Source organism: Mustela nivalis (genome assembly GCF_964662115.1).
Source record: "Mustela nivalis genome assembly, chromosome: 20".
NCBI lineage: Eukaryota > Metazoa > Chordata > Mammalia > Carnivora > Mustelidae > Mustela > Mustela nivalis.
Genome location: NC_139039.1, coordinates 27,335,662 through 27,361,245, shown reverse-complemented (window position 1 = coordinate 27,361,245; position 25,584 = coordinate 27,335,662). Strand labels below are relative to the sequence as shown.

General features: G+C 40.9%; 1 protein-coding gene and 1 long non-coding RNA gene across 4 annotated transcripts in view; both read left to right on the top strand.

Moving 5' to 3' along the window:
- LOC309855458 overlaps positions 1–25,584 on the top strand; it is a 265,355-nt gene that overhangs the window by 180,517 nt on the left and 59,254 nt on the right. The gene's annotated exons all lie outside the window — the stretch shown is intronic.
- Positions 1–25,584, top strand: part of PRIMPOL (primase and DNA directed polymerase) — a 52,785-nt gene that overhangs the window by 13,378 nt on the left and 13,823 nt on the right. For 2 of the 3 annotated variants that reach the window (XM_082715731.1, XM_082715730.1), the window contains exons 6-9: positions 866–963; positions 1,850–1,979; positions 8,512–8,659; positions 16,704–16,991. In XM_082715731.1, coding sequence (XP_082571857.1) covers positions 866–963; positions 1,850–1,979; positions 8,512–8,659; positions 16,704–16,991 — 664 coding nt within the window. The remainder of the gene's footprint in view (positions 1–865; positions 964–1,849; positions 1,980–8,511; positions 8,660–16,703; positions 16,992–25,584) is intronic. The other variant, XM_082715732.1, reaches the window with a different exon arrangement.

Here is a 25,584-nt window from a genome sequence, read left to right as displayed (position 1 = left end):
GGCCTCGATCCCAAGACTCCAAGATCATGACCTGAGCTGAAGGCAGTTACTTAACCAACTGAGCCACCCAGGTACCCCTAGCCTTAGTCATTTATAGTTAACATTTAGGTTGTTTCAAAAAATAAGTTTTAAATGTGTGGCCCAGTCAACTGAGCCTCAGACTCTTGGTTTTCACTCAGGTCTTGGTGTTGTGAGATCAAGCCCCATGTCAGGCACCTCACTTAGCACAGAGTCTGTCTGAGATTCTCTCTACCTGTGCCTCTCCCCCTAATGCATGTGTGCTGTCTCTCTCTTTAAAATGAATAAATAAGTCTTTTTTTTTTTTAAGATTTTATTTATTTATTTGACAGAGATCACAAGTAGGTAGAGAGGCAGGCAGAGAGAGAGGGAGAAGCAGGCTCCCTGCTGAGCAGAGAGCCTGATGCGGGACTCGAACCCAGGACTCTGAGATCTTAACCTGAGCCAAAGGCAGAGGCTCATCTGAAGGCAGAGCCACCCTGGTGCCCCAATAAATAAGTCTTTAAAAGAAATAAGTTTAATTTCATAAACTAGAAAGTGAAGCTATAATAGGAAGTCAAGCTAGAGTGATTGAAAAGTGATTTTTCTCTTTTTTTTTTTTTCTCTTTTTGGTCTGGTGTTTGAATGGTTTCTGCCTTGAACATGTATTACTTAAGTGAATAAAAATAAATATAATTAGATTTTGATTGGCATAGTCACAATAATTATTTTTCTTTTTTTAGAAATAAAGATGCTCAAATTCCAGTTTTCCAAAATTTGATAAAATTCATGAATATTGACTAGCTACAGTTGTTTTTCGATTTCTGCTTTTATAAATTTTTCTACTATTATTTTTGCTCTCATAAAGGATGTTCACGTATTTGCTTTGGAATACAAAGTGGGCGATGGACAGCGTATTTACCTGGTGACAACCTATGCTCAACTTTGGTTTTATTATAAATCCCGGTAAGTCTGTCAAGGACAACATATTAAAGTTACATTTCCTTCATCTAGTAATGTTGGTGAAATTAATGCTGGCTTAATTAACTGTTGTGAATCTCCATCCCACATTTGATTACTCCTTTATCCGTAAAATTGAACCCTGGAGCTTCCGTGTCCTAGCAGCACTAAATGATCTTACCAGGTGCTGGGAGAAAAGTCAGGGGCAATCGTGTGTGTGTTGTGAGTTCTTGTGCATGTGATGACACAATTCCCCCATCACTTTTTGTTCAAATTACAAAATTTTTCTTCCATAGGATGCCATCTGGATTTCACTTAGCCCAAGTCATCATTCATTTACCAAGGCAGTATCTATTTTTATTAACCTGTGTTAAAGTCCTATCTCTTGACCCACATGTGAGAACTGAAAGCTTTTGAAGTCAGGTGATTCAGAATATGTTTCTAGCCAGTTTTTCAAATACTGTTTTCCTAAAGAAAATACAAAACTTAAGAATTCTCATAAAAAGCTTATCCAATCCCAAGAATACATGTGATCCTGGGATTCCAGTTCGAGAAAGAGAGTTCTTTTTCTCAGACCAGATTCGTTCTGTCATGACACAAGAGTAAAGAAGGATCATACAATGTCAAAATTATCTGTGAATAAATAACAGCATGAGGTTGACCATATTTTCAAGGCAAATAATGTGACCAAATATGATTGTTTGACGGAAGCTCTTAATATTACAATGATCCTTAAACCCACAGGGGAGCAATTGTTCATTTAGTCATGTCTTCATTATGCCATAGTTGTCATTAAATCACAGTTAGTCCAGTATCTTGAGATACAGGATCAACTACCATGATTCAAAAGGTATAAGACAGAAACCTAACAATCTTGAACTATTTAATTCAGGAAAAATCTCTTACACTGCTATGAAGTCATTCCTGAAAATGCTGTGTGCAAGCTTTATTTTGATTTGGAATTTAACAAACTTGCTAATCCAGAAGCTGATGGAAAAAAGATGGTTGCATTACTCATTGAGGTAAATTACAAACTCAGGTTTTTCTCCTTATATCTGTATATCTTTTCATTCACGTATTCATTAATTAAGTGGATGCAGCCTGTTTAATATTTGGGTTCTGTGTTTCACCTCCTTTTCCTTTTCCTCTTGAATTTTCATTTCTTAATATGACTTCTCTGAGTAAATTTCTAAAATGGTCAGAGATTCAATTTAGGTCCATATATATTGTAATATTAGTATATCTATAAAAAATAGACTTGAGAGGGGCACCTGGGTGGCATAGTTGGTTAAGCAACTGCCTTCAGCTCAGGTCATGATCCTGGAGTCCCGGCATCGAGTCCCACATCAGGCTCCCTGTTCTGTGGGGCGTCTGCTTCTCCCTCTGACCTCTCCCCTCACATGCTCTCTCTTTCTCAATCTCTCTCTCAAATAAAATCTTTAAGAAAGGGGTATCTGGGTGGCTCAGTGGGTTAAGCCTCTGCCTTCAACGCAGGTCGTGATCCCAGAGTCCTGGGATCGAACCCCGAGTTGGGCTCTCTGCTCAGCAGGGAGCCTGCTTCCTCCTCTCTCTCTGCCTGCCTCTCTGCCTTCTTATGATCTCTCTCTGTCAAATAAATAAATAAAATCTTTAAAAAAAAACAAAAACAAAAGAAAAGAAAAAGAAAGTCCTAGCAAAGAGGGGCACCTGGGTGGCTCAGTCAGTTAAGCATCTGCCTTCAGCTTGGGTCATGATCCCAGGGTCCTGAGATCCAGCCCCGCATCAGGCTCCCTGCTCAGAGGAAACCTGTTCTCCCTCTCCCACTCCTCTGCTTGTGTTTCCTCTCTCACTGTGTCTCTCTCTGTCAAATAAATAATTAAAATATTTTTTTAAAAAATCTTTAAGGAAAAAAAAACACTTGAGAAAGATGGCAGTTCAGAAACTTTGTTTTTAAATTATATATTATCTCTATTGCAAGTAGCTGACTGATAAAAGTTAGGGAAAGTAATTTTTACTGTAAAAATTGGTTACTGAGCTGAATTTTCAAGAATTAAAAATTATGCCCTAATTTTTGTGCTGGGAGGAATTTTGGAAATTATTCTGTCTTACACCATCATAAAGGAGAAGTCTAAGGTCTAGAAAAACTTAAAACTCCTAGGTCCTATAATATTGGTAAAACATGATCTAGAAGTACACTTATTGTTGTTTTTAACAAAGAGAAAATGCTGTCATTCCAGTATGTATTTTTGGTTTAGCGGTGTCAACTGGGAAGTTACTAACAAAAGGAGTAATATGGGCTAGTTCAACAGAAGTCTATTAATGTTTTCTTATAAGATCTTTTTTAAGATTTTATTATATTAAGTGTTATTAAACTTATATTGGCTATTATTTGGGCTCAAAGTAGTATTAACATTTATTGATTAGTTTATTTTCTTTCTTTTTTAAAAACTTATTAAAGTTTTTATTTTATTTTATTTTTTATTTTGAGAGAGAAAATGAGCGAGCCAGGGGAGGGGCAGAGGGAGAGAGAGAATCCCAAGTTAACTCCACGCGGAGCACAGAGCCAGATGTGGGCCTCGATCCCATGACTCTGACATCATGACCTGGGCGGAAATCAAAAGTTGGATGTCTAACTGACTGAGCCTCCCAGGCACCCCTTAATTTTTGTTTTTCTTTTTCTTTTTAGAGAGAGAGTGTATGCACATGTGAGTTGGGGGAGGGACAGAGGGAGAGGGAGAGAGAGAATCCCTCGGATCATGACCTGAGCCAAAATCAAGAGTCGGACGCCCAAATGACTGAGCCACTGAGGCACTCCTTAATTTTTTTCTCTTAGATGTTAACTATAGATGACACATTTTATAACTTTAAAAATATATCTTAAAATGTTTTTGATAAAGAGTATCTGCTGATTATGTTGAATCACTCTTTTTTAAATTTTAAATTTTTTGAAAAATGTATGCAAATACATAAAAAAAGTCATGTAATATTAGCTTTTTCTTGGCTTCCCCCCTCCTTTACTTAGGTTTATTTATTTACTATGAAGTATAGTTGACATTTAATATTTTATTAGTTTCAGGGCTATAACATAGTAATTTAACACTTAATATACATTATGTAAGATTCATCATGTTAAGTCTAGTTTCCTTTTGCCACCATATAAGCTTATTATAATATTAATGACTATAATGCTTACATTGTTTTGCATACATCCTTGTAACTTATGTATTTTATAACCACAAGTTTGTATCTCTTAATCTGCTTCACCTATTTTGCCCATACTCCTACTTCTTCCCCTCTGGCATTTGCATTTTGTTCTCTGGATTTTTGAGTCTGTTTTGGTTTATTTTGTTGTTTAGATTATGCAGGTAAGTAAAACCATGTGGCATTTGAGTTTCCCTGTTTGACTTATTTCACTTAGCATAATACCGGTGCTGGCAAGTGACAAAATGTTACTCTTTTTCATGGCTGAGTAATTTTAGTGTGTGTATATATACCACATCTTCTTTTTCCATTCATTTGTCAGTGGACACAGGTGGCTATTGGAAATAATGCTGCAATAAACCTAGGAATGCATGTGTCTGTTTGAATTACTGCTGTTTTATTCTTTGGGTAAATCCCCGGAAATAGAATTGTTGGACCATTTGGTACTTCTGTTTTTCACTTTTTGAGAAATCTCCAGACTGTTTTCCATAGAGGCTACACAATTCGCATTCCCACCAACAGCGCACAAGGATTCCCCTTTCTCTACATCCTTGCCAACATTTGTTACTTCTTGTCGTTTTGATATTCACCATTCTGGCTTGTGTGAGGTAATACCTCATCGTGGTTTTCACTTGCATTTCCGTGATGACCAGTGATGTTAAGCATTTCTTCATGTGTCTGTTGGCCATCTGTATGTCTTCTTTGGGAAAAGGTCTATTCAAGTTTTCTGCATATTTTAAAAATCAGATTTTTTTGTTGTTGTTGTTGAATTTTAGGAGTTCTTTATATATTTTGGATATTAATCCCAATCCCTTATCAGATAAATCTTTTGTAAATATCTTCTCCCACTCAGTAGATTGTCTTTTTGTTTTGTTGATGGTTTTCTTCACTGTGCAAAAGCTTTTAGTTTGATACAGTCCCAGTTGTTTATTTTTGCTTTTGTTACACTTTACTGAGGAGACAGATCCAAAAAATAATGCTGAGACAAATGTGCAAGAGATTATTGTCTTTATTGTCTTCAAGGAGTTTTATGGTTTCAGGTCTTCAGTTTAGGTCTTTAATCCATTTTGAGTTTATTTTTGTACGTGATGTAAGAAAGTGAATTGTTTTTCATGTAGCGGTTCAGTTTTCCCAGCACTATTTATTCAAGACCTTGTCTTTTATCCATTGTATATTCTTTCCTTCTTGGTCATAGAATAACTGACCATTTAACTGTGGGTTTATTTCTGGGCTCTCTATTCTATTTCCTTGATTTATATGTGTACTTTTGAGTCAGTACTTACTGTTTTGATTACTGTAGCTTTGTAGTATAGTTTGAAATCTGGAAGTGTGATACCTCCAGCTCTGTTCTTTTTTCTTGAGATTGCTTTATCTAGTTGTGGTCTTTTGTAGCAATGTCTACACAACTAGGCTTACCTGCTGGGTATAGCAGTGTGTGTGCCCCTATGAGCAGGGGGAGGAGCAGAAGGAGAGGGAATCTTAGGCAAAGCTGAGTGCTCTTTCCCATGACCCTGAAATCATGAGCTGAGCTGAACCAAGAGTGGGACACTTAATTAACTGTATCACCCAGCTGCCCCAAGATTATTTTAGGTAATATAATCTTCATATATATTTACATGGAGATTAATTTCATTTATTGGTTACTTTGTATAACAAGTGTATAATCCAGTAAGTACTTTTCCTTTTGAGTCCCCCTGTGAAGAGGCATAAATTAGATTAACTCTTAACAGATGGTTAAGAAGTAACTGACTAATAATAGCTAGTGATAATATATAATAGCTAGTGGTAACATATCATCCTTTGAGGCAATGACAACTGATGAAATTTAATAAGCCCCTCTGCCAAATGGAATGGACTCTGATGCTAGTGCATTTATAGAACTATACTGACAGGTAACATTGCTCAAATAATCATATTTCTAACTTGTGGATCATATAGTTTTAATATTTAAATGTCTAACTTTTTTTTTTAAGATTTTATTTATCTTTTTGACAGAGAGAGATCACAAGTAGGCAGAGAGGCAGGCAGAGAGAGAGGGAGGGAGGAAGCGGGCTCCCTGCTGAGCAGAGAACCTAATGCGGGGCTCGATCCCAGGACCCTGAGATCATGACCTGAGCCAAAGGCAGAGGCTTAACCCACTGAGCCACCCAGGCTCAGTCCTACATTTTTATTTAAAGTTTAACTTGGGAAAGTTGACTTAGATGATTAGGATTACTTTTTGTTTGTTTGTTTAACCTAGGCAGTCAGTACATTTATTCTGTATAGCTCCAGAATATAAAACCAGACTTTATTCCTCGATCACAAATGTTTCAGCCTCTAGTGTCAGTGTGTTTAGGCACTTGGAAGACCACGGGTTAGTCCACAGAGACCTAGCTTCTGCCTTCATAGAATTCATAGTCTCATGGGAATAACAAATTAGGATAACTTTAGTTACCATAATTTAAAAAGGGGGCTTATGGGGCGCCTGGGTGGTTCAGTGGGTTAAAGCCTCTGCCTTCAGCTCAGGTCATGATCCCAGGGTTCTGGGATCAAGTTCCACATCATGCTCTCTGCTCAGCAGGGAGCCTCCTTCCTCCTCTCTCTCTGCCTGTCTCTCTGCCTACTTGTTATCTCTGTCAAATAAATAAATAAAATCTTTTAAAAAAAAAAAACAAAACAGGACTTAAACAAGATAGAGCTTAATTTCTCCCTCATGTAGTATCTGGATATGGCTCCGTTACACCAGAGACCAGGCTTGTTGCTTTGCTGTTTCCTGAGATGTTGCCTTTATGTACTCTGTCCAAGTGGCTCATGACCACAATGTCTGCTTTCCTGTCAGTGGAAGATGGTGACTTCCCCCATGTCACCGGGTATGCCTCTCCCCCGTAAGAGTTTAACTTGGAAATCACCTGCTTTCCTTCTGTTCATATCCCATTGGCCTGAACTTGGTCGTGTGGCCACACCTTACTGCCAGGGAGTCTGGGAAGTGCAGTCTTTATGCTGGGTGGCCTTGTGTCCAGGTAGACGGCATTCTGTCTCCACAGAAGCAGTAAAGAATGGATGGTGAGGGGTGGCCTTTGTAATGGAGTGAACACCCAAGTCAAAATAATCACACAAATTCACATAAAACTGTAGCCCTATAAGAACTATAATCGGGACAGAGTGTGAAGGGGGAATGGATGTAGAGAGGGAAATTGAGGAGGCTTCTGAGAAAGTGAGAATTTATTGACGACTACAGAGAGCGTGGGAGGGGTTTTTATGATGATACAAAGATAATGATGATACAAAGATAACATGAATGAGTATAAGTTCGGTATAAGTGCTTGGCAGTTTATAAGCCTTTTGCTCATATCAAGATAACCATGTACGGTAGTTCTTAGTAACTTCATTATGCAAGTGGGAAAACAGGTTTCAGAAGTGACTTGTTTTGTGGCTGCACAGCTAATGCTTTTAAGCAGAGACGTATACCAAGCAATGTGCTAACTTTTTACACTCATCTAGTCTTTTACTCCTTAAAACAAATCCCAGAAGTTAGGTCAGATTATAATCCCATTTTGCGGTCAAGGAATGTAAGGTTTGGACTTGACCAAAGTCACACAGAGCTGGTAAGTGGCAAGGCCAGTAATCAAACCTAGATCTTTCTGATACCAAATCTATGCTCTTACCCCTGGGCTTGCTGCCTTCTTATACTGCATAACTGCCTTCAGTGTCAGTAGCACCTCGCCCCAGAGGGCTGAATTTTTGGAGGTAGATTTTGGCTCAGTATGTCTGAGGAAACTTCCAAAAACTAAAACTATGAAAAATGGAATTAGTGACTTTTTAACTCGTAGATGATATTTGAAGAGATGATGCTTAAAAATAAATATATTTACTATGCTTAAAAAGGAATATATTTATTGTGATTTTGGAAGAGATTAATATATAAGATAAATTGTTTGAATTTTAGGACGTCTTTACTCCTGAGAGTCTATGACTCTCAGAACATGTGGGATAATTTAAATGTGATGTATATTTCTGTGTATCAGTAATTTGGTGAAATTGCTACATTGTAAATATTCAAATAATAAAATTAAAAAATGAGGGGCACCTGGGTGGCTCAGTGGGTTGAAGCCTCTGCCTTCGGCTCAGGTCATGATCTCGGTGTCGTGGGTTTGAGCCCCACATTGGGCTCTCTGCTCAGCAAGAAGTCTGCTTCCCTCTCTCTCTCTGCCTTCCTCTCTGCCTACTTGTGATCTCTGTCCGTCAAATAAATAAATAAATCTTTAAAATAAATAAATAAATAAATAAATAAATAAATAATGAGTTAGAGTTGTACCAAGATATTTGAATTTCCTCATGGAAAAATTTTAAAACCATTTGAAATACTAATTACTTACATTTTACCTGTGTTTTTAGCATGTTTGTAAAGCACTTCAAGAGCTATACAGAGTTAATTGTTCACCCGAAGATGTTTTCAACTTGGATTCCAGCACTGATGAAAAATTTAGCCGTCATCTAATATTTCAGCTTCGTGATGTGGCATTTAAAGATAACATTCATGTTGGTAAGTGTACTGTTTTTTAAAAAGTCATGGAATTCTGTTAAAATCCTCATATTTTCCTTTTCCTCTTAAGGTTTTGTAAGTATTTGTCAGGTTTTGTGTTTGTTGCCCTATCCTAAGTAATGAAATGTGATTTTGCACATCGTCAGGATTTGCCTTTAGTTCTAGACCTACCTTCCTCTTCTAGACACATTTTAGACTTGTTAACCTCCTCAGGACGCCCTTGGCATTATTGCCTCCAGCTAGAGATTGTGAGATGGTCACGCATTGCATGGTACGGGTTTCTGCTCCAACAGGACACATTGCAGAGGTTTTCTGGGTAATGCACGAGAGGCCCAGTTCAGATCTTATCTGTGGTGCATCAGAGCCGTGTTTCTGTCCTTCGCTTCAGCCTTGTCTTAGCCTTAGCTTTTAGGCTGTGAGGACTGGGGCTTGGGCTCCAAACCACACCTGGAGAGGCTTTTTTATTGTTTATTACACCAGACTGAACCTCAGGATCGGGAAAATGTCCACATATATAAGTCCGAGAGTCTTTGTCTGGTACTGGACATGGAGAGATGCAGGCCCCGGTGTGGAAATGGAGTCCGTCTGAGGGGGAACAAGTAGGCAGAATGGGAAACACTGAAAATCAAGGTCTCAATAGAAGCCCCAATCCCGATTATTGATCGGAGCAGCAGTAGAGCGAGTATTTCTAGCTCTGAATGGCAGATGATTAACCAAAGTGCAGGTGATAGGTAATGCATTTCAGAACTACAGTTGTGTGATAGTTTCGCGGGTACCTAGGGGAAAAGGCATGAACATAGTCACTAAAGGACTAGCATAGAAGTCAGGGACCTAATTGCTAAATTAAATTAATGCTAGGTCACAGTGACCTAGTTCGCTATGTATGAGGGGCTCCTATTCTCTCCCTATTTTGTGTTGCATCATTGGACATTCCTATCGTCTTTCATCCCTTAGATATTGATAATTGTAGAATCTCTTCTTGTCCCTCTGTTCCCTCTACCCATAACCTTGATTATCATCCGCTCTCAAGTCAACACATAGATGGTCATCAGAGCCATAAATCTTCACCTTCAGCCCAGATTGTCTGTGGTGCTGGACCCATACAGCCAACTGCCTATTAAACATTCCCACACAGACACTTCAAACGCAGCATTCCTAGACCACATGCCTCATTTTCTCCCTAACCTTGCCCTTTCTCCTGTGATATGTAAATCAGTGAGTAGTATCCATCATCTGCCCAATTGCCCGAGTGGAAAAGCTGGTGTCCTCTCTGAGCTCTGTTTTCTCTCAGCCTCCTTATTCAGTCAGCTGGCTGGACAGATCTGATTGTGCCGCCGATGTGCCTCACAGCCTTCCGGGACTGCTCATCACCTTCGGGAAAATGTCCAGATGTCTTAGTGTGCGCAGAGGCCCGCCGTGCGCTAGCCTCCTCTCACACCACCTGACCCTCGTAGTGTAAACCCTGCCAGTGTTTTGTTTGGTTGTAATGCGACTGCCTGACTTAAGCTTCGATTGCTGAGGCATCTATTCCAAGACTGCTGTCTCAGTAAACGTGGGCTGCCACACCCCACCCACTGAGGCTCTTCAGATTCAGAAATTTTTTTTTTTTAATTTATATTTTTAAAGATTTTAGTATTTATTTGATAGACACAGATCCCAAGTAGTCAGAGAGGCAGGCAGAGACAGAGGAGGAAGCAGGATCCCCGCTGAGCAGAGGCTCAGCTGATGCGGGGCTTGATCCCAGGACCCCGAGACCATGACCTGAGTTGAAGGCACAGGCTTTAACCCACTGAGCCACCCAGGCACCCCGGATTCAGAAATCTTGATTGAGTTCAGTAACTCACGTTTTGGGCATATCTTGTTTTCTCTTCCTTGGTTTAAATTCCTGCTCTTATGTTTTAAATTCACCAGTAAGACGTGAGCCCAGGCCCCCACCTGTGCTTGCGCTCCCTCCCTGAGAGCGTGCTGTGTGGCCCCAGGTAGGCGGTGTAATTTGCAGGTGTTATAAGTAATAAACCTTTAGTTTTTCAGAATTTCCTGATGATTGTTACTGAAGGGCCTCTTGTAGTCATAAATGAGAGCCACAAGGGCCAGTCCTGGTACAAAATAGGTCTTCTTTCACCAGGGCCATATTTTCTATTGTCCGTGGGCCTTTGGACTTTTGGGTGCTGCTCTCTGAAAAGACATACCCCAGTTACCTGGTCTGTGAAGACTCAGTATGGGTATCATCAGATGAACAGCCATTTCTGTCACGTCCCTAAGACTCAGGGTGGTGGTTCATCTGGGTTGTAGCTAGCCCAGGACTTCTGGCATCCAAGCATTCAGCACTTCCGAGGTAGTTTTTCTGTTGTCGTTGTTGTTTTGTATTCTTTACTTAAGTTCCACTTAATGTTTCTTTAGGGCAGGGACAGTTTCTTATTCACTTTTTATTTCCAGAGCTTAGCGCGTAATAATGTCTTTATCAATAATAGTGCCACAGCAATGAAACACAAGCAGGCATTTGGTAAGGATGTGGGGAGTGGAAGACTGCCAAGAAGGCTCTAGCTCCGAGATCCCCATGCCACAGTCTTAAGCAAGACACGTCTTTCATCCTGTTCACTCCTTGAGTCTGCTCTGCAGCTCCCAGCGGAAGGCTGAACATCGAGACTGGTTGCTAGGAAGGGCAGGGAATAGAGATTTGTCAGGTAATTAGCAGTCTCTGCTGCAGATGTCTTCTGAAAGCAGAAGACATTCAAGCTGGCTTTAAATCCGGTTTCTTTAGAGAAACAAAGTAAGAAAGGCTTTACTGGCAGAACAGCTTACACAGAAGTATGGAGATACAAGTTTCAGGCTCACCTGGGGTGGGGAGGCAGAGGGGGGCCGAAATTTCTTTCCTCCAGAATTACGGACTGCCGAGACGGGAGATGCAGCGATGATAAAATTAGGCTAAGATTTCCCCTTCAGTTCCCGTCCCCCCACGTATGTCTTGGTGACATTTGTAGCTCCCCGTGTCAGCCTGCCAGAAAGTAGAATTAGAGTAAGCATAAGCAATCAGAGAATGTTGGCCAAGTCTGTAAGTTTGCTCTGCCTGAAATACACTTTTGCCAGCCTGCCGTAGGATCTGGAATTCCTGGGATGAATACGTTCTTTTGAGTTATCCCCAGCAGTAAAACACCTGTCCCTGCCTTGATGAGGAGGGCGAGGGCAAGGGCCATAAGACTGGGGAAGACCTGGAAGCCTGTGCGGGACTGCCTTCATGCTGCTGATACTGTCACTGTTGTGTCCTGGCCACCTTCGCTCCCTGCCAGAGATCAGAGGGCCAGGGCTTGCCTGGCGAGGGCCCCCTTCCTGTGCATTCATTTCTCCCACTGCTCCCGTCAGATACATGTAATTTCCAGGAACATTAATGTTACCCATTTATGTTCGTATTGCTTTATTGTCCTGTGCTACATCATGATTTATTTTTACTCAGAATTTACCCTCAGTTCCCTCATTCCAGAGACAATCATGCCTGCATGTCATTGCAAGGATCAAATGCTTCTGCTTTCATTTTGATGTATAGTGTTTTATGAACTACTCGGTTTGTTTCATTGAGCAGAGAATAATTTAGAGAAAGATAATTTTGAATTTAAAGCATGTATATCCTGTGATTTAAAAGTTTAAGCTGTGGGCATCTGGATAGCTCAGTTGGTTAAGCGTCTGCCTTCAGCTCAGGTCATGATCTCAGGGTCCTGCGTTCGAGTCCCATGTGGGGCTCCCTGCTCAGTGGGGAGCCTGCTTCTCCCTCTCCGTCTGCTACTCCCCCTGCTTGTGCTCTCTCACTCTCTGTCAAATAAATAAATAAAATCTTAAAAAAACAAAAGTGTAAACTGGTAAATAAAGTGACAAACCCTGACAATAGCAGTTTTAGAAATTAAAATTAAGTTTCTCTTACCACACCGCATTTCTCCAGTATTGTCATATATGAAGCAACTTAACCAAATTCTCACTTGAATTTGTGGTATAAATAGTACATGAGAGTTCCACAAGTTCTGGATTGTCGTACCATCTTTTCTTGGTAAAGGTAGGCCCGCTAGTCGTTAGAGCTCTTCGAGTAAGTGCTGAAATGCCGTACACATATTTAATTGCTTTCAGTCTGGGCTTCATTTATGGGGCCACAGCCCATCTCATGGCCAATAAGAAGGAAAAGGAGGAGGAACAGTAGTTGTGGAAGTGATGGCTGGGAATGTCGGGGTTCCCAGGACATATTCTGGCAGGAAAAGGAGAGAGAGGCAGCTCTGAGAAATCTGACAGCCTGACTCAAGGAGATGATGGTGGTGTTTATGTGCGTTATCTTGGCAGCACTGTTGATGCATATACACCTTTCATTCTTTAACCCATTAATTGTCAAGACACGTCTACTCAATTTGTATTAATAAAAGTGGTGCTCTTGGGGCACCCTGGGGGGTGGCTCAGTTGTTAAGCGTCTGCCTTCAACTCAGATCATGATCCCAGGGTGCTGGGATAAAGCCCTGAGGCGCTGGGCTCCCTGCTCAGGGAGGAGTCTGCTTCTCCCTCTCCCTTGACCCCACCCCCGCTTGTGCTTTCTCTCTCTTGCTCTGTTCTCTCTCTCTCTCCAATAAATAAATAAAATCTTTAAAAATAAAAATAAAATCAAAGTGATGCTCTCTTGGTGACAGTATGTTTGGCCCAGGTTCATGGTAGTAACAGTGACATGTCTCCTCAAACCAACCTTCCTTTGTAAGATGATCTATTTACTTATTTATAACTTCTACACTGGAATAAAAACATTTATTTTAAAATAATAGTAATTAGAGAATCTTGCAGGTCAGGTCACTGGGCAGTTTTTAAATTTTTATTTAAATTCTAGTTGGTTACCATATAGTGTACCACTGGTTTCAGGGGGTAGATTAGTGATTCATCACTCATATAGAATACCCAGTGTCGTCACATCTAGTCCCCTCCTTCTCTTTAACACCCACCACCCGTTTAGCCCAGCCCCCACCCACCTCCCTCCGTCAACTCATAGTTTGCTCTCTATCTTTAAGAGTCTCTTGTGGTTTGGTTTCCTTCTAGTCTCCCTCTCTCTCTCTCTTTTTTAATCCCTTCCCATATGTTCATCTGTTTTGTTTCGTAAATTCCACATATGAGTCAAATCATATGGTATTTGTCTTTCTCTGATTGACTTATTTCACCTAGCACAATATACTCTAGCTCTATCCAAGTCATTGCAAATGGCAAGATTTCATTCTTTATACTGGCTGAGTAGTATTCCTGCGTGCGCACGTGTGTGTGTGTGTGTGTGTGTGTGTGTACGCGCGCGTGTGTACATGCCACATCTTTATCCATTCATCAGACATTGGACACTGTCTCTTTCCATAGTTGTGGGCTCTTTCCATAGTTTGCCTATTGTTGATAATGCTGCTATAAACACTGGGGTACACATGCCCCTTTGAATCTGTATTTTTGTACCCAACTTCCTAGTACAGTTGCTGGGTCAATAGGATAGTTCTATTTTTAACTTGAGAAACCTCCATACTATTTTCCCCAGTGACCACACCAGTTTGCATTCCCACCATCAGTGTAAGAGGGTTCCCTTCTCTCCACATCCTCACCAGCATCTTTCCTTTCCTTATTAGTTTTAGCCATTCCGAATGGTGTGAGGTGGTATCTCCCTGTAGTTTTGACTTGTATTTCCCTCATGCTGACTCATGTGGAGCATCTTTTCATAGATCTTTTAGCCCTCTGGATATCTTCTTTGCCAAAATGTCTATTCATGTCTGCTACCCATTTTTTTTTTTAAAGATTTTATTTATTTATTTCACAGACAGAGATCACAAGTAGGCAGAGAGGCAGGCAGAGAGAGGAGGAAGCAGTCTCCCTACTGAGCAGAGAGCCCGATGTGGGGCTGGATCCTAGAACCCTGGGATCATGACCTGAGCTGAAGGCAGAGGCTTTAACCCACTGAGCCACCCAGGTGTCCCTGCTACCCATGTTTTAAGTGGATTATTTCTTTTTGTTTTTTGTTTTTTGTTTTTTTAAAGATTTTATTTATTTATTTGACAGAAATCACAAGTAGATGGAGAGGCAGGCAGAGAGAGAGAGAGAGGGAAGCAGGCTCCCTGCTGAGCAGAGAGCCCGATGCGGGACTCGATCCCAGGACCCTGAGATCATGACCTGAGCCGAAGGCAGCGGCTTAACCCACTGAGCCACCCAGGCGCCCTTCTTTTTGTTTTTTAAAGACTTATTTATTGTTTTGAGAGAGAATGAGAGAGAGAGATCAGGGGGAGGAGCAGAGGGAGAGAATCCTCAAGCAGACTCCCCAATGAGCCCAGAGCCCAACATGGGACTCAGTCGCAGAACTCTGAGATCATGACCTGAGTCAAAACCAAGAACTATGGGCGCCTGGGTGGCTCAGTGGGTTAAGCCGCTGCCTTCGGCTCAGGTCATGATCTCAGGATCCTGGGATCGAGTCCCGCATCGGGCTCTCTGCTCAGCAGGGAGCCTGCTTCCTCCACTCTCTCTCTGCCTGCCTCTCTGCCTACTTGTAACCTCTCTGTCAAATAAATAAATAAAAATCTTTAAAAAAAAAAAAACCAAGAACTAGATACTCCACCAACTGAGCCATCCAGGTGCCCCTGGATTATTTGTTTTATGGGTATTTGAGTTTGATAAATTCTTTATAGACTTTGGATACTAACCCTTTATCAGATAGGTCTTTTGCAGATATCTTCTCCCATTCCATAGGTTGCCTTTAGTTTTGCTGATTGCTTCCTTCACTGTGCAGAAACATTTTCGTTTTTGTCTCCTTGCCTCCTGCAGCATGTCTAGTAAGAATGTGCTGCAGCTGAGGTGGCAGAGGTCGCTGCCTGTGTTCTCCTCGAGGATGGTTTCCTTCCTCACAATTAGGTCCTTCCTTCATTTATGAACTTAACTTTTGTGTATGGCATATGGAAGTGGTCCGGTTTCATTCCTTTGCATGTTGTTGTCCAGTTTTCCCAGCACGATTTGTAGAGGAGACCATCTTTTTTCCATTGGATAATCTTTCCTGCTTTGTCAAAGATGAGTGGACCATATAGCTGTGGGCCCATTTCTGAGTTTTCCGTTCTGTTCCATTAATCTGCGTGTCTGTTTTGTGCCAGGACCATACTGTCTTGATGATTTCAGCATTGTAATAGAGCTGGAAGTCTGGAATCATGAAGCCCCCACCTTTAGTTTTCTTTTTCAGGATCACTTTGGCTATTCGGGGTCTTATATGGTTCCATGCAAATTTTAGGATTATTTGTTCTAGCTCTGTGAAAGATGCTAGTGTTATTTTGATAGGGATTGCATCAAATGTGCAGATTGCTTTGGGTAGTACAGACATTTTAATGATGTTTGTCCTTCCAATCCAGGAACATGGAATGTTTTTCAACTTCTTTGTGTCCTCTTTAATTTCCTTCATAAGTATTCCCTAGATTTCAAAATGCAGATTTTTACCTCTTTAGTTAGGTTTATTCCTAGGTATCTTACTGTCTTTGATGGAATTGTAAATGGGTGGATTCCTTAATTTCTGTTTCTGCTGCTTATTCATTGGTGTATAGAAATACAACAGATTTTTGTACATTGATTTTATATCCTATGACTTTGCTGAATTCATGTCTTAGTTCTAGCAGTGTTTTGGTGGAATCTTTTTTTTTTTTAAGTAGGCTCCATGCCCAGTGTGGAGCCCAGTGTGGGGCTTGAACTCTCAACTCTGAGACCAAGACCTGAGCGGAGATTAGGAGTTGGGACACTTAACTGAGTGAGCCACCTAGGGGCCCCTGGTGGCACGTCTTTTATGATATTTATTATAAGTGACACCAAGTGACCCTGTCAATGGGAATTGAAAAAGTAAAAGATTACCCAAGAGGAAGGAAGTAACAGCGGAAGTATGTTACAGTTTGTAATAACAACTCAGTTTTAAAACCAGAAATCAAAAAAAGAAGCCTTGCTGTATAAAATTGTCATGTGTAGATTTGTGCCTAGATTTTGAGTTACAGTTTGTAGAAAAGAATTAGGTTAATCATAGTATTTTTTTTTCTAGGTAATTTTGTGAGAAAAATTTTGCAGCCTGCTTTTCATTTAATTGGCAGGGAAGATGACGATAGTACTTCAGAGACCACGGGCCATGAATTTTCCCGTTTTCCTGAAACGCCAATTAAACAAGGAATTTCCTGTAGCAAAATGTCCTCAGATACAGACAGAGGAGAGAGCTGGGCCTGGAAGTCAAAGGAACGGGAGAGCCCGGGCTCAGCTAAGCTGAGAGGTCCTGACCTATCATTTTTAGTTGTGAAGAATAACATAGGAGAAAAGCATCTTTTCGTAGACCTCGGTAAGTGAGATTGCCAGCTCTCTGCTGGACTGTCCTTGTGTACCTCCCCGAGCGAGCGACCCATCAGTGCCCATCCGTCACTTTGCTGAGGATGCTTGCTGCCACCACTGCTCCATATAGCGACCATGGAATCACTAGCAGAATATAGCCTGGTTGGGTAACACATAGGCCACTCGGGGCCCCTCATTCAACTGGCTCCGTTCTGGTCAACTAAACCTCATTCTTTAAGAATTTTTAAGTAGGCTTCACGCCCAGTGCTGGGCCCAGTGCAGGGCTTGAACTCACGAGTCTTGAGATCAAGACCTAAGCTGCAGTCAAGAGTCGGACGCCCAACTGACAGAGCCATGCAGGCGCCCCTAAACTTCATTTTTATACTGTGGCTCTAGCTGGTGGTTTGAAAGCCGTTAAGAGCACATTTTGCCACTGAGGGTTGGAGCAGCTGAGAGGGTGTCAGAGTCTAGAGGCTGGAGAAAGCTAGGTTTAACCTACAGGTAGGGTACTCCAGCCAGCCAGGCCAAGGGTAGGGAAGCGTTCCTGCTGCGCTCTACCTTCCTAGCTAGCTGCCCTGACAACCAGGTGCCAGAATTTGGAAATACAGTCAGATCCGCGGAGTGCAGTGGTCTGGGTGTATACCAGCATGGGTTACGAATAGAGGAGCATTCTTCCAAATGACCAGTTTTGTTCTTTCTCTAAGGGGAATAGCCTCTCGAGGTTGTGTGAGTATGCAGTAAACTAGGCAGAAGGCCTGATGGGAAGTGATTCAGGGGGAGCAAAATAGCTGATCTCTGTGCTCTGATTCGACCCCAGTATTGAAGACCCGAAATTCATGATGGTTAGCCTTAAAAGTTAGTTTACTGGGGCACCTGGGTGGCTCAGTGGATTAAGCCTCTGCCTTTGGCTCAGGTCATGATCTCAGGCTTCTGGGATCAAGCCCTGCATCAGGCTCTCTGCTCGGCGGGGAGCTTGCTTCCCCTCCTCTCTCTGCCTGCTGCTCTGCCTCCTGTGATCTCTCTCCCTCTGTCGAATAAATAAATAAAATCTTAAAAAAAAAAAAGTTTACCACACCAGCAAGGAAATTTCCATGATATGCTTGAAAGAAAGATTTCAAGAGTATACCCAGAATTATTTATACACCAAAAAGGACATTCCTTAAGGTGTCTTTTGAAAAGGACAGGGATTTAATAGTACATGCTGACTTTTTTTTTTAAGACTTTATTTTTTTAAAGTTATCTCGATCCCCAGCATGAGGCACAAACTCACAACCCTGAGATCAAAAGTCGCATGTTCTACTGACTGAGCCAGTCAGCCACCCCGAAAATTTTTTGAGGAAACTTTTTATTGAAGTACAACATTCAAACAGAAACGTGGCTAATATGTGAGTGTGCAGGTCAATGAATTATCACAAAATGAACATACCCTTGTCACCACGCCACCCTAGATGAGAAATAGAAATTACCAGGATCCCAGAACCTCCTCCCTGTGCCTTCTAGTGAGTCCTCTTCCTCCTCCCCACAGGTGACCGCTAATCCATTCTCTAACACTGTCTGCCTATTTCTGAACTTTATCTTTGGAATCCTATGTATTTGTAGCTTGCCTTTTTACTCTCTTAATGGTGTCTTTGGTGAATGAAAGTAACTTTAAATAGTAGTAGTCTGATTGTCCATTTTCCTCTTAGTGTTTTTTTTTTTTTTAAGATTTTATTTATTTATTTGACAGAGAGAAATGACAAGTAGGCAGAGAGGCAGGCAGAGAGAGAGGAAGAAGCAGGCTCCCTGCTGAGCAGAGAGCCCGATGCGGGACTCGATCCCAGGACCCTGAGATCATGACCTGAGCCGAAGGCAGCGGCTTAACCACTGAGCCACCCAGGCGCCCCTTCTTAGTGTTTCTTGTATCTTATTAAATCTTTCATTATTCCCAAATTATGAAGATATTTTCCTATCTATCAGACTTATATTTTTACCTTTTCTATTTAGATCTACAGTCCACTTGGAGTGGATTTTTGCCTGTTCTTTGAAGAGGAGTTAAGATTCATTTTTTTCCCATATATATATATATATATATCCATTTGTCTCAACACTATTGAAATAACAGTCCTTTTCCTATAAGGACATCTTTGTCATAAGTCAGTTGTCTATATATGTTTTATCTTTTTCTGGATTATGTTTTATTCCATTGTTGTATTGATCTGTTTTTGTGCCATTACCGTTACTGTCTTAATACAGGTTTTTTTTAAGTCTTGATACTTTGATCTTTGAAATTTCTTGGCTGTTCTTGACCGCTTGTACTTCCATTTAAATTTTAGAATCAACTTGTCAGGTTACACACACACACACATAGCTAGAATTTTGATTTAGTTTGCATTGAATCTAGAGATCAACTTGGGAAGAATTGACATTTTTATGATATTTAATGTTCTAGTTTGTGAACATGCTTTGTCATTCCATTAACATAGATGTTCTCTAATTTCTCTCAATGTTTTATAATTTTCTAAACAGAGAACTTAAACATCTTTTGTTAGCTTTGTTTTTGAGGGTTTTTTTTTTTTTTTGGTTTTGGTTTTTGTTTTTTCTCACAGCTGTGGAGGATAGAATTGCAAGGTTAGGGTGCCAGCATGGGTGGGTTTTGGTGAAATCCCTGTCCTGGTTTACAGATCACGGTCTTCTCATTGTATGCTCACATAGTGGGGAGAGAACAATATTTGATTTTTTGATGCCTCCCTTTTGGGATTTTTGACACGAAAATACTCACTGTTTTGGAAGCTCTTTAATAGTCTCAACCTTTTTTTCCTAAATGATTTGCCAAACTTTCCTATTTACAACAGGAGGGGTGCCCCCACATAATCTTGTCTCATTTTCTGTTTCTGCGTGTGGCGTCTTCCATACCAACTCAACTTTATCTTAAGTTACGTATTGCTTTTCTTTTGTTTACAGCTAATAGAAAATAATTATTTTTTTCATTTTTATTTTTGTTTATGTGAACATGAGTTTTTTTCCCACCATTTTTTTATTGAGGTATAATTGACATGCCACATTACATTAATTTCAGGTGGTCAACATAATGATCTGAATTTGTATATATTGCAAAATGATCAGCACAGTAACTCTGTACTTAGTTACAGAGTATTTTTCTTCTGATGACAATTTCTAAGATAATACTCTTTTAGCAACTTTCAAATATGCAATACAGTGTTGTTAACTATATGTAATATGCTGTACATTACATCCCCATGACTTATCTATGTTATGACTGAAGTTTGTGTTTTTTGACTCCCTTTACCCATTGGCCCACCCCCACCTCCCCCCCTCAAGCAACCACCAGTCTATTCCCTGTATTTATTGGCGTGGGTTGTTTTTTTCTTTAATTTTTAGATTCTTTGTATAGGTGATATGGTATTTGTCTTTCCCTGTCTTATTTCACTTAGCATAATGCCCTTAAGGTCCACCTATGTTGTCACAAATGGCGGGATTTCTCTCGCTCTTTTTTTTAATGGTTAAATGATATTCTATTTTGTGGAGATACATAAATACTTTTTCTTGTTTGATTTTCTTTATTCATTCATCTGTCCACAAGACCATATGTTTCCATATCTTGGCTATTGTAAGTAATGCCGCAGTGAATATGGTGATGCATCTGTCTTTTTGAGTTAGTATTTTTATTTTATTCAGATAAATACCCAGAAATAGAATTGCTAGGTCATGCAGCAGTTCTATTTCTAATTTTTTGAGGAACCTCCATACTGTTTACCCCAGTGGCTGCACCAATTTGCCTTCCTGCCAACAGTGCACAAGGGTTCCCTTTTCTCCACATCCTCATCAGCGATGTTATTTCTTGTCTTTTTGATATATCCACTCTGACAGGTGTGAGGTGAGATGTCATTGTGATTTTGATCTGTATTTCCCTGATGATTAGGAATATCGAACATCTCTTGGCCATCTGCATGTCTTCTACAGAGAAATGTCTATTCAGATCCTCTGCCAAATTTTTAAATCTGATTTTTTTTCCTGTTGAGTTGTATGAATTCTTTATATATCTTGGCTATTAACATCTTATCAGATATATGATTTGCAAATGTTTTCTCCCAGTCAACGTGCAGCCTTTCCATTTTGTTGATGGTTTCTTTTCTCTGCAGAAAATGACTTCGATGATGTCCTGCTTGTCTATTTTGCTTTCGTTGCATCTGCTGTTGGTGTATTTAAAACACCCATCTCCAAGATCCAGGTCAAGGAGCTTATTGCCTGTTTTCTAAGAGTTTTATGGTTTCGGGTCTTTGAATCATTTTGAGTTAATTTTTGTATATGGTGTGAGAAAGTGGTGCAGTTTTATTCTTTGGCATGTGGCTTTCCAGTTTTCCTGACTCACTCTCCGGAAGAGACTGTTCTTTCCCTATTGTATATTCTTGGCTCCTTTGTTGCGGAGTAATTGAACATATAGACTTGAATTATTCCTTTGCCATCTGTTCTGTTCTGTTGATCTGAGTCTGTTTTCATTGCCAGTCCCGTACTGTTTCGATTACCGTCGCACTGTGGTGTAGTTTGAAATCAGGACCCGTGATGCCTCCAGCTTTGTCCATCTTTGTTGGGATAGCTTCAGCCATTCTGGATCTTTTGTAGTTCGTATAAATTTTAGAATTCTTTGTTCAGCTCTGTAAAAAAATGCCACTGGAGTTTTGATGGGGATTGCACTGCATCGTAGCTTGCCCTGGGTATTATGGACGTTTTAACAATATTTTTCCAGCCCATGAGGTTGGCCTGTCTTTCCATTTGTTTGTGTCATCTTCAGTTGCTTTCCTCAGTGTTTTGTGTAGTTTCCTGAATATATAGGTCTTTTACCTCCTTGGTTAAGTTTATTCATAAGTATGTTATTCTTTCCAGTGCTTTGTAAATGGGACTTTTTAAAAATGGGGTTGTTTCTTAATTTCTTTTTCTAATGGCTTGTTACTGTAGAAAAATGCAACAGATTTCTGTGTTGTTGATTTTGTATCCTGCAAACTTCACTGAATTCATTTATTCTGACAGTTTTTTGATGGACTCTTTGGGGTTTTCTACATAGAAATTTCTGTACATAAACATCGGCAAATAGTGACAGTTTCACTTCTTCTTTCCATTTTGGATGCCTTTTGTTTCTTTTCTTCCCTACTTGCTTTGGCTAGGACATCCAGTACCATGTTGGTAAAAGTGATGAGAGCAGTGTTCTTGTCTTGTTCCTGACCTTAGAGGAAAAGCTTTCAGCTTTCACCACCGAGTATGATGTTAGCTATGTGTGTGTCACATAGCTTTATTTTGAGCTGTGTTTCCTCTGCGCTCACTTTGTTGAGAGTTTTGATCATGCGTGGATGTTGAATTTATACACACACACACACACACACACATATACATACACACACGTTCTGTATATGTCTGTTATTTCCCTCTGGCTCAATGTGTGGTTTAAGGTTGATGTTTCCTCATTATCAATCTTCTGTCTGGATGATCGATCCATTGGTGTAAGTGGGGGTACTGATGTCCTCTACTGTCGTATTTCTATTTCCTGTTAGGTCCTTTAATATTTGGTTTATATATTTAGGAGCTCCTATGTTGGTGCCTAAATATTGTAAGTGCTATATCCTCTTTTTGGACTGGCCCTTTTGTCATTATGTAATGCCTTCTTTGTCCCTTACTGCAGTCTTGTTGAAATATTTTGTCTGATGAAAGTAGAGCTACCCCAGCTTTCTTTTGGTTTTGATTTGTGTGGAACTTTTTTTTCCGTCCCTTCTCTTTCAGTCTGTGTGTGTTCTTATGTCTGAAATGGGTACCTTATTGGGAGCATATAGATGGGTCTTCTTTTGTTTTTACCCTTTCAGCTTCTCTGTGTCTTTTGGTTGGTGAATTTAATCCATTTATAGTAATTATTGATCAGTATGTACTTGTAGCCCTTTTGTTCATTATTTTCTGGCTGGTTTTTCATTCTTTTTTTTTCTATCTACTTCTCTTGCTCTCTTCCTTTGTGGTTGATGAATTCTTTAGTGGCATGCTTCCTTTCTCATTATCGCTCTTGTAGCTACTATGGCTTTTTGCTTTGTGGTTACCATGAGGCTTAAGTATAACGACTTACTTTCATAGTAGTCTATTTTAGGTTTATAACAACTTAAGTGTGAATGCACTCGAAGCTGTACATTTTTACACTCCATTCCCCCCCTCCCCGTTTTACATTTTGCTGGTTACATTTTATATCTTTTTGTCTTGTGCGTCCCTTAGCTCATTACTATAGTTGCAGTTACTTTACTCCTTTTTTGAGATCTTTACACTAGCTTCACACTTGATTCACATACTCCTTTAATATATAGTTTCCTTTACCAATGAGATTTACGCTTTTATACGTTTTCTTGTTACTAATTAGCAATCACCCCCTTTTGGTTTTTTTTTCCAGCTTAAAGATGTCCGTTTAACATTTCTTGTAAGACTGGTTGAGTGGTAATGAACTTTTTTATCTCTTGCTTGTCTGGAAAGCTCTTTATCTGCCCTTCAGTTGTGAATGATAACTTTGCCAAATAGCGTATTCTTGGTTGGAAGTCTTTTTCTTTCAGTACTTGGAATACTTGCCACTCTCTGTGGCCTGCAGCATTTCTGCTGAAAACGTGTGCTCATAGTCCAATGGGGTCTCCTTGTATGTAACAAGTTGTTTTTTGGTTTTTTTTCTTGCTGCCTTTAAGATCTCTCTCTCTCTCTTTTTTTTAAACTGATGGCATTTTAATTATAATGTGTCTTGGCATGGGCCCGTCTGCTGCATTATTTCATTTGGAATTCACTGTCCTTCTGGATCTGGGCGTCTTTCCTTCCCCAGGTTATTAAAGTTTTCAGTTATTTGTTCAAATAAGTTTTCTGGCCCTTTCTCCTTCTGGGACTCATATAATGTAAATGTTAGTCTTACCAGCGTTGTCTCAGAAGGCCCTTAAGCTATCTTCACTTTGTTTCCTTCTTTTTTCTTTCCGCTGCTCTGTTGGGGGAGTTCCTCTGTTCTGTCTTTGGGTTCATTGGTCCGGCTTCATCTAGTTTGCCGTTGAACCCTTACAGTGTATCAAGATCAGTTGTTGTTTTTTCAGCTCTGAGATTTCTGTTTGCTCCTTCCTTCTGTTTTCCGTCTCCTTGTTGAAGTTCTCCCTGTGTTCATCCGTCCCTCTCCCAAGTTTGGTGAGCATCTTTATGAACCATTACTTTGAACTCTTTTTCAGATAAATTACTTCTCTCCATTCCGTTGAGGTCCTTTAAGAGTTTCATCTAATTTGTTTGGAATGCAGTCCTCTGTTCTTCATTTTGCTTGAGTCTCTTTGCCTGATGAAAGAGCATTTCCTCCCAGTCTTGAAGGGTTGGCCTTGTGTAGGAGATGAAACTTCTCCTTCAACCCTGTCCTAGCTCTTGGTTGTTTCCCAAACTTTTGTAATTATCCAAGCAGCCTGTTTTAGCTTTTATGGTTCCCAGGACTTCAGAATATGCCTGGCCCAGTTAATGTCCCAAAGGGCAGGATCTCATTCAGCACCTGGGTTCAGGCTGATTGGAAGCTAGACCCTCAGGTAGCAGCTTTAAGAGAATGGAAATACGTACAGTCAAATGGGTCTGCAGATGTGAGTCCCGCTGACCCGCCCAGCTGGGGAACATGGAGGCATCCTGTGGGTGGTAGTTGCAAAACTCAGGACTTGCTGAGCAACAAGCTCGTTTCTGAGAGGTCCTGGTGAGCTGTGGTGAGGTGGGACAACACAAAGATAGCATCACCTGGCCTGTGCTCCCTGGGAGCAGCTCTGGAGCTTCTAGATGTGTGCCAGACTTGAAGATTGCCCCCCAGGCCAAAGCTTTAGGACAAGCAGTTAGGCCTCTTTCCCAGAATGTTCCAGTCTTCTCTGTGTGCAGTGCGCAGGGGGTGGCAGCCATCTAAGAACTCTCTCTCTGACTGATGCAGTCTCGTGAGCCCCTGGACCCGAAGCCCCCTAGCCCCCAGAGTCAGGTGACTGAGGGCTATCCCCTAGGAGGTAGCTCCAAAATGCAGGGTACCCGATGTCAAAACTGAGGGACGAGATGCTTTATACAAGTTCCCCTCAAGTTCCCAGAGATGCTGGTGCTGTGAAGCACAGCAGGAGAGAGGACAGAAATACTGCCTGCCCTCCAAGGTCTCAGGAAAGGTTTCCCGGCAGACCCTACCGGGGTGTTAATGTCATTAGAAACCAGCCCCATCCGCCGCGCCAATTGTGATAGCTAATAGGCTTCTTAGAGAGAATGCGCCCCTGGGCCTGTTGCCTCTTGCTGAGCCCTAGGGATGGTGGCTGTTGAAGAACTCCTTCTCTGTCGGTCTTAGTTCTGCAGGACCTGTGAGCGTCAGTCCAACAGGCCACCAAAGCCAGGTGATGGAGAGGAGTCCCCTGGCAGCAACTGCAAAAATCAGGGCACCAGACAAAGGGCCTAAGCCCTGTTCTGGAAGATCCCAGTGAGCTGAATGGTGCGAAAATTTTGTCCACTGAGCTCCATGCCCTGACGGCCCTTCTGGATGCTCCTATAAGTATGCCAGACCCGAAGCTTGCCCTTTGGGCTGGGGCTGTGGATCAAGCAAATAGGCCTCTTGCTCAGAA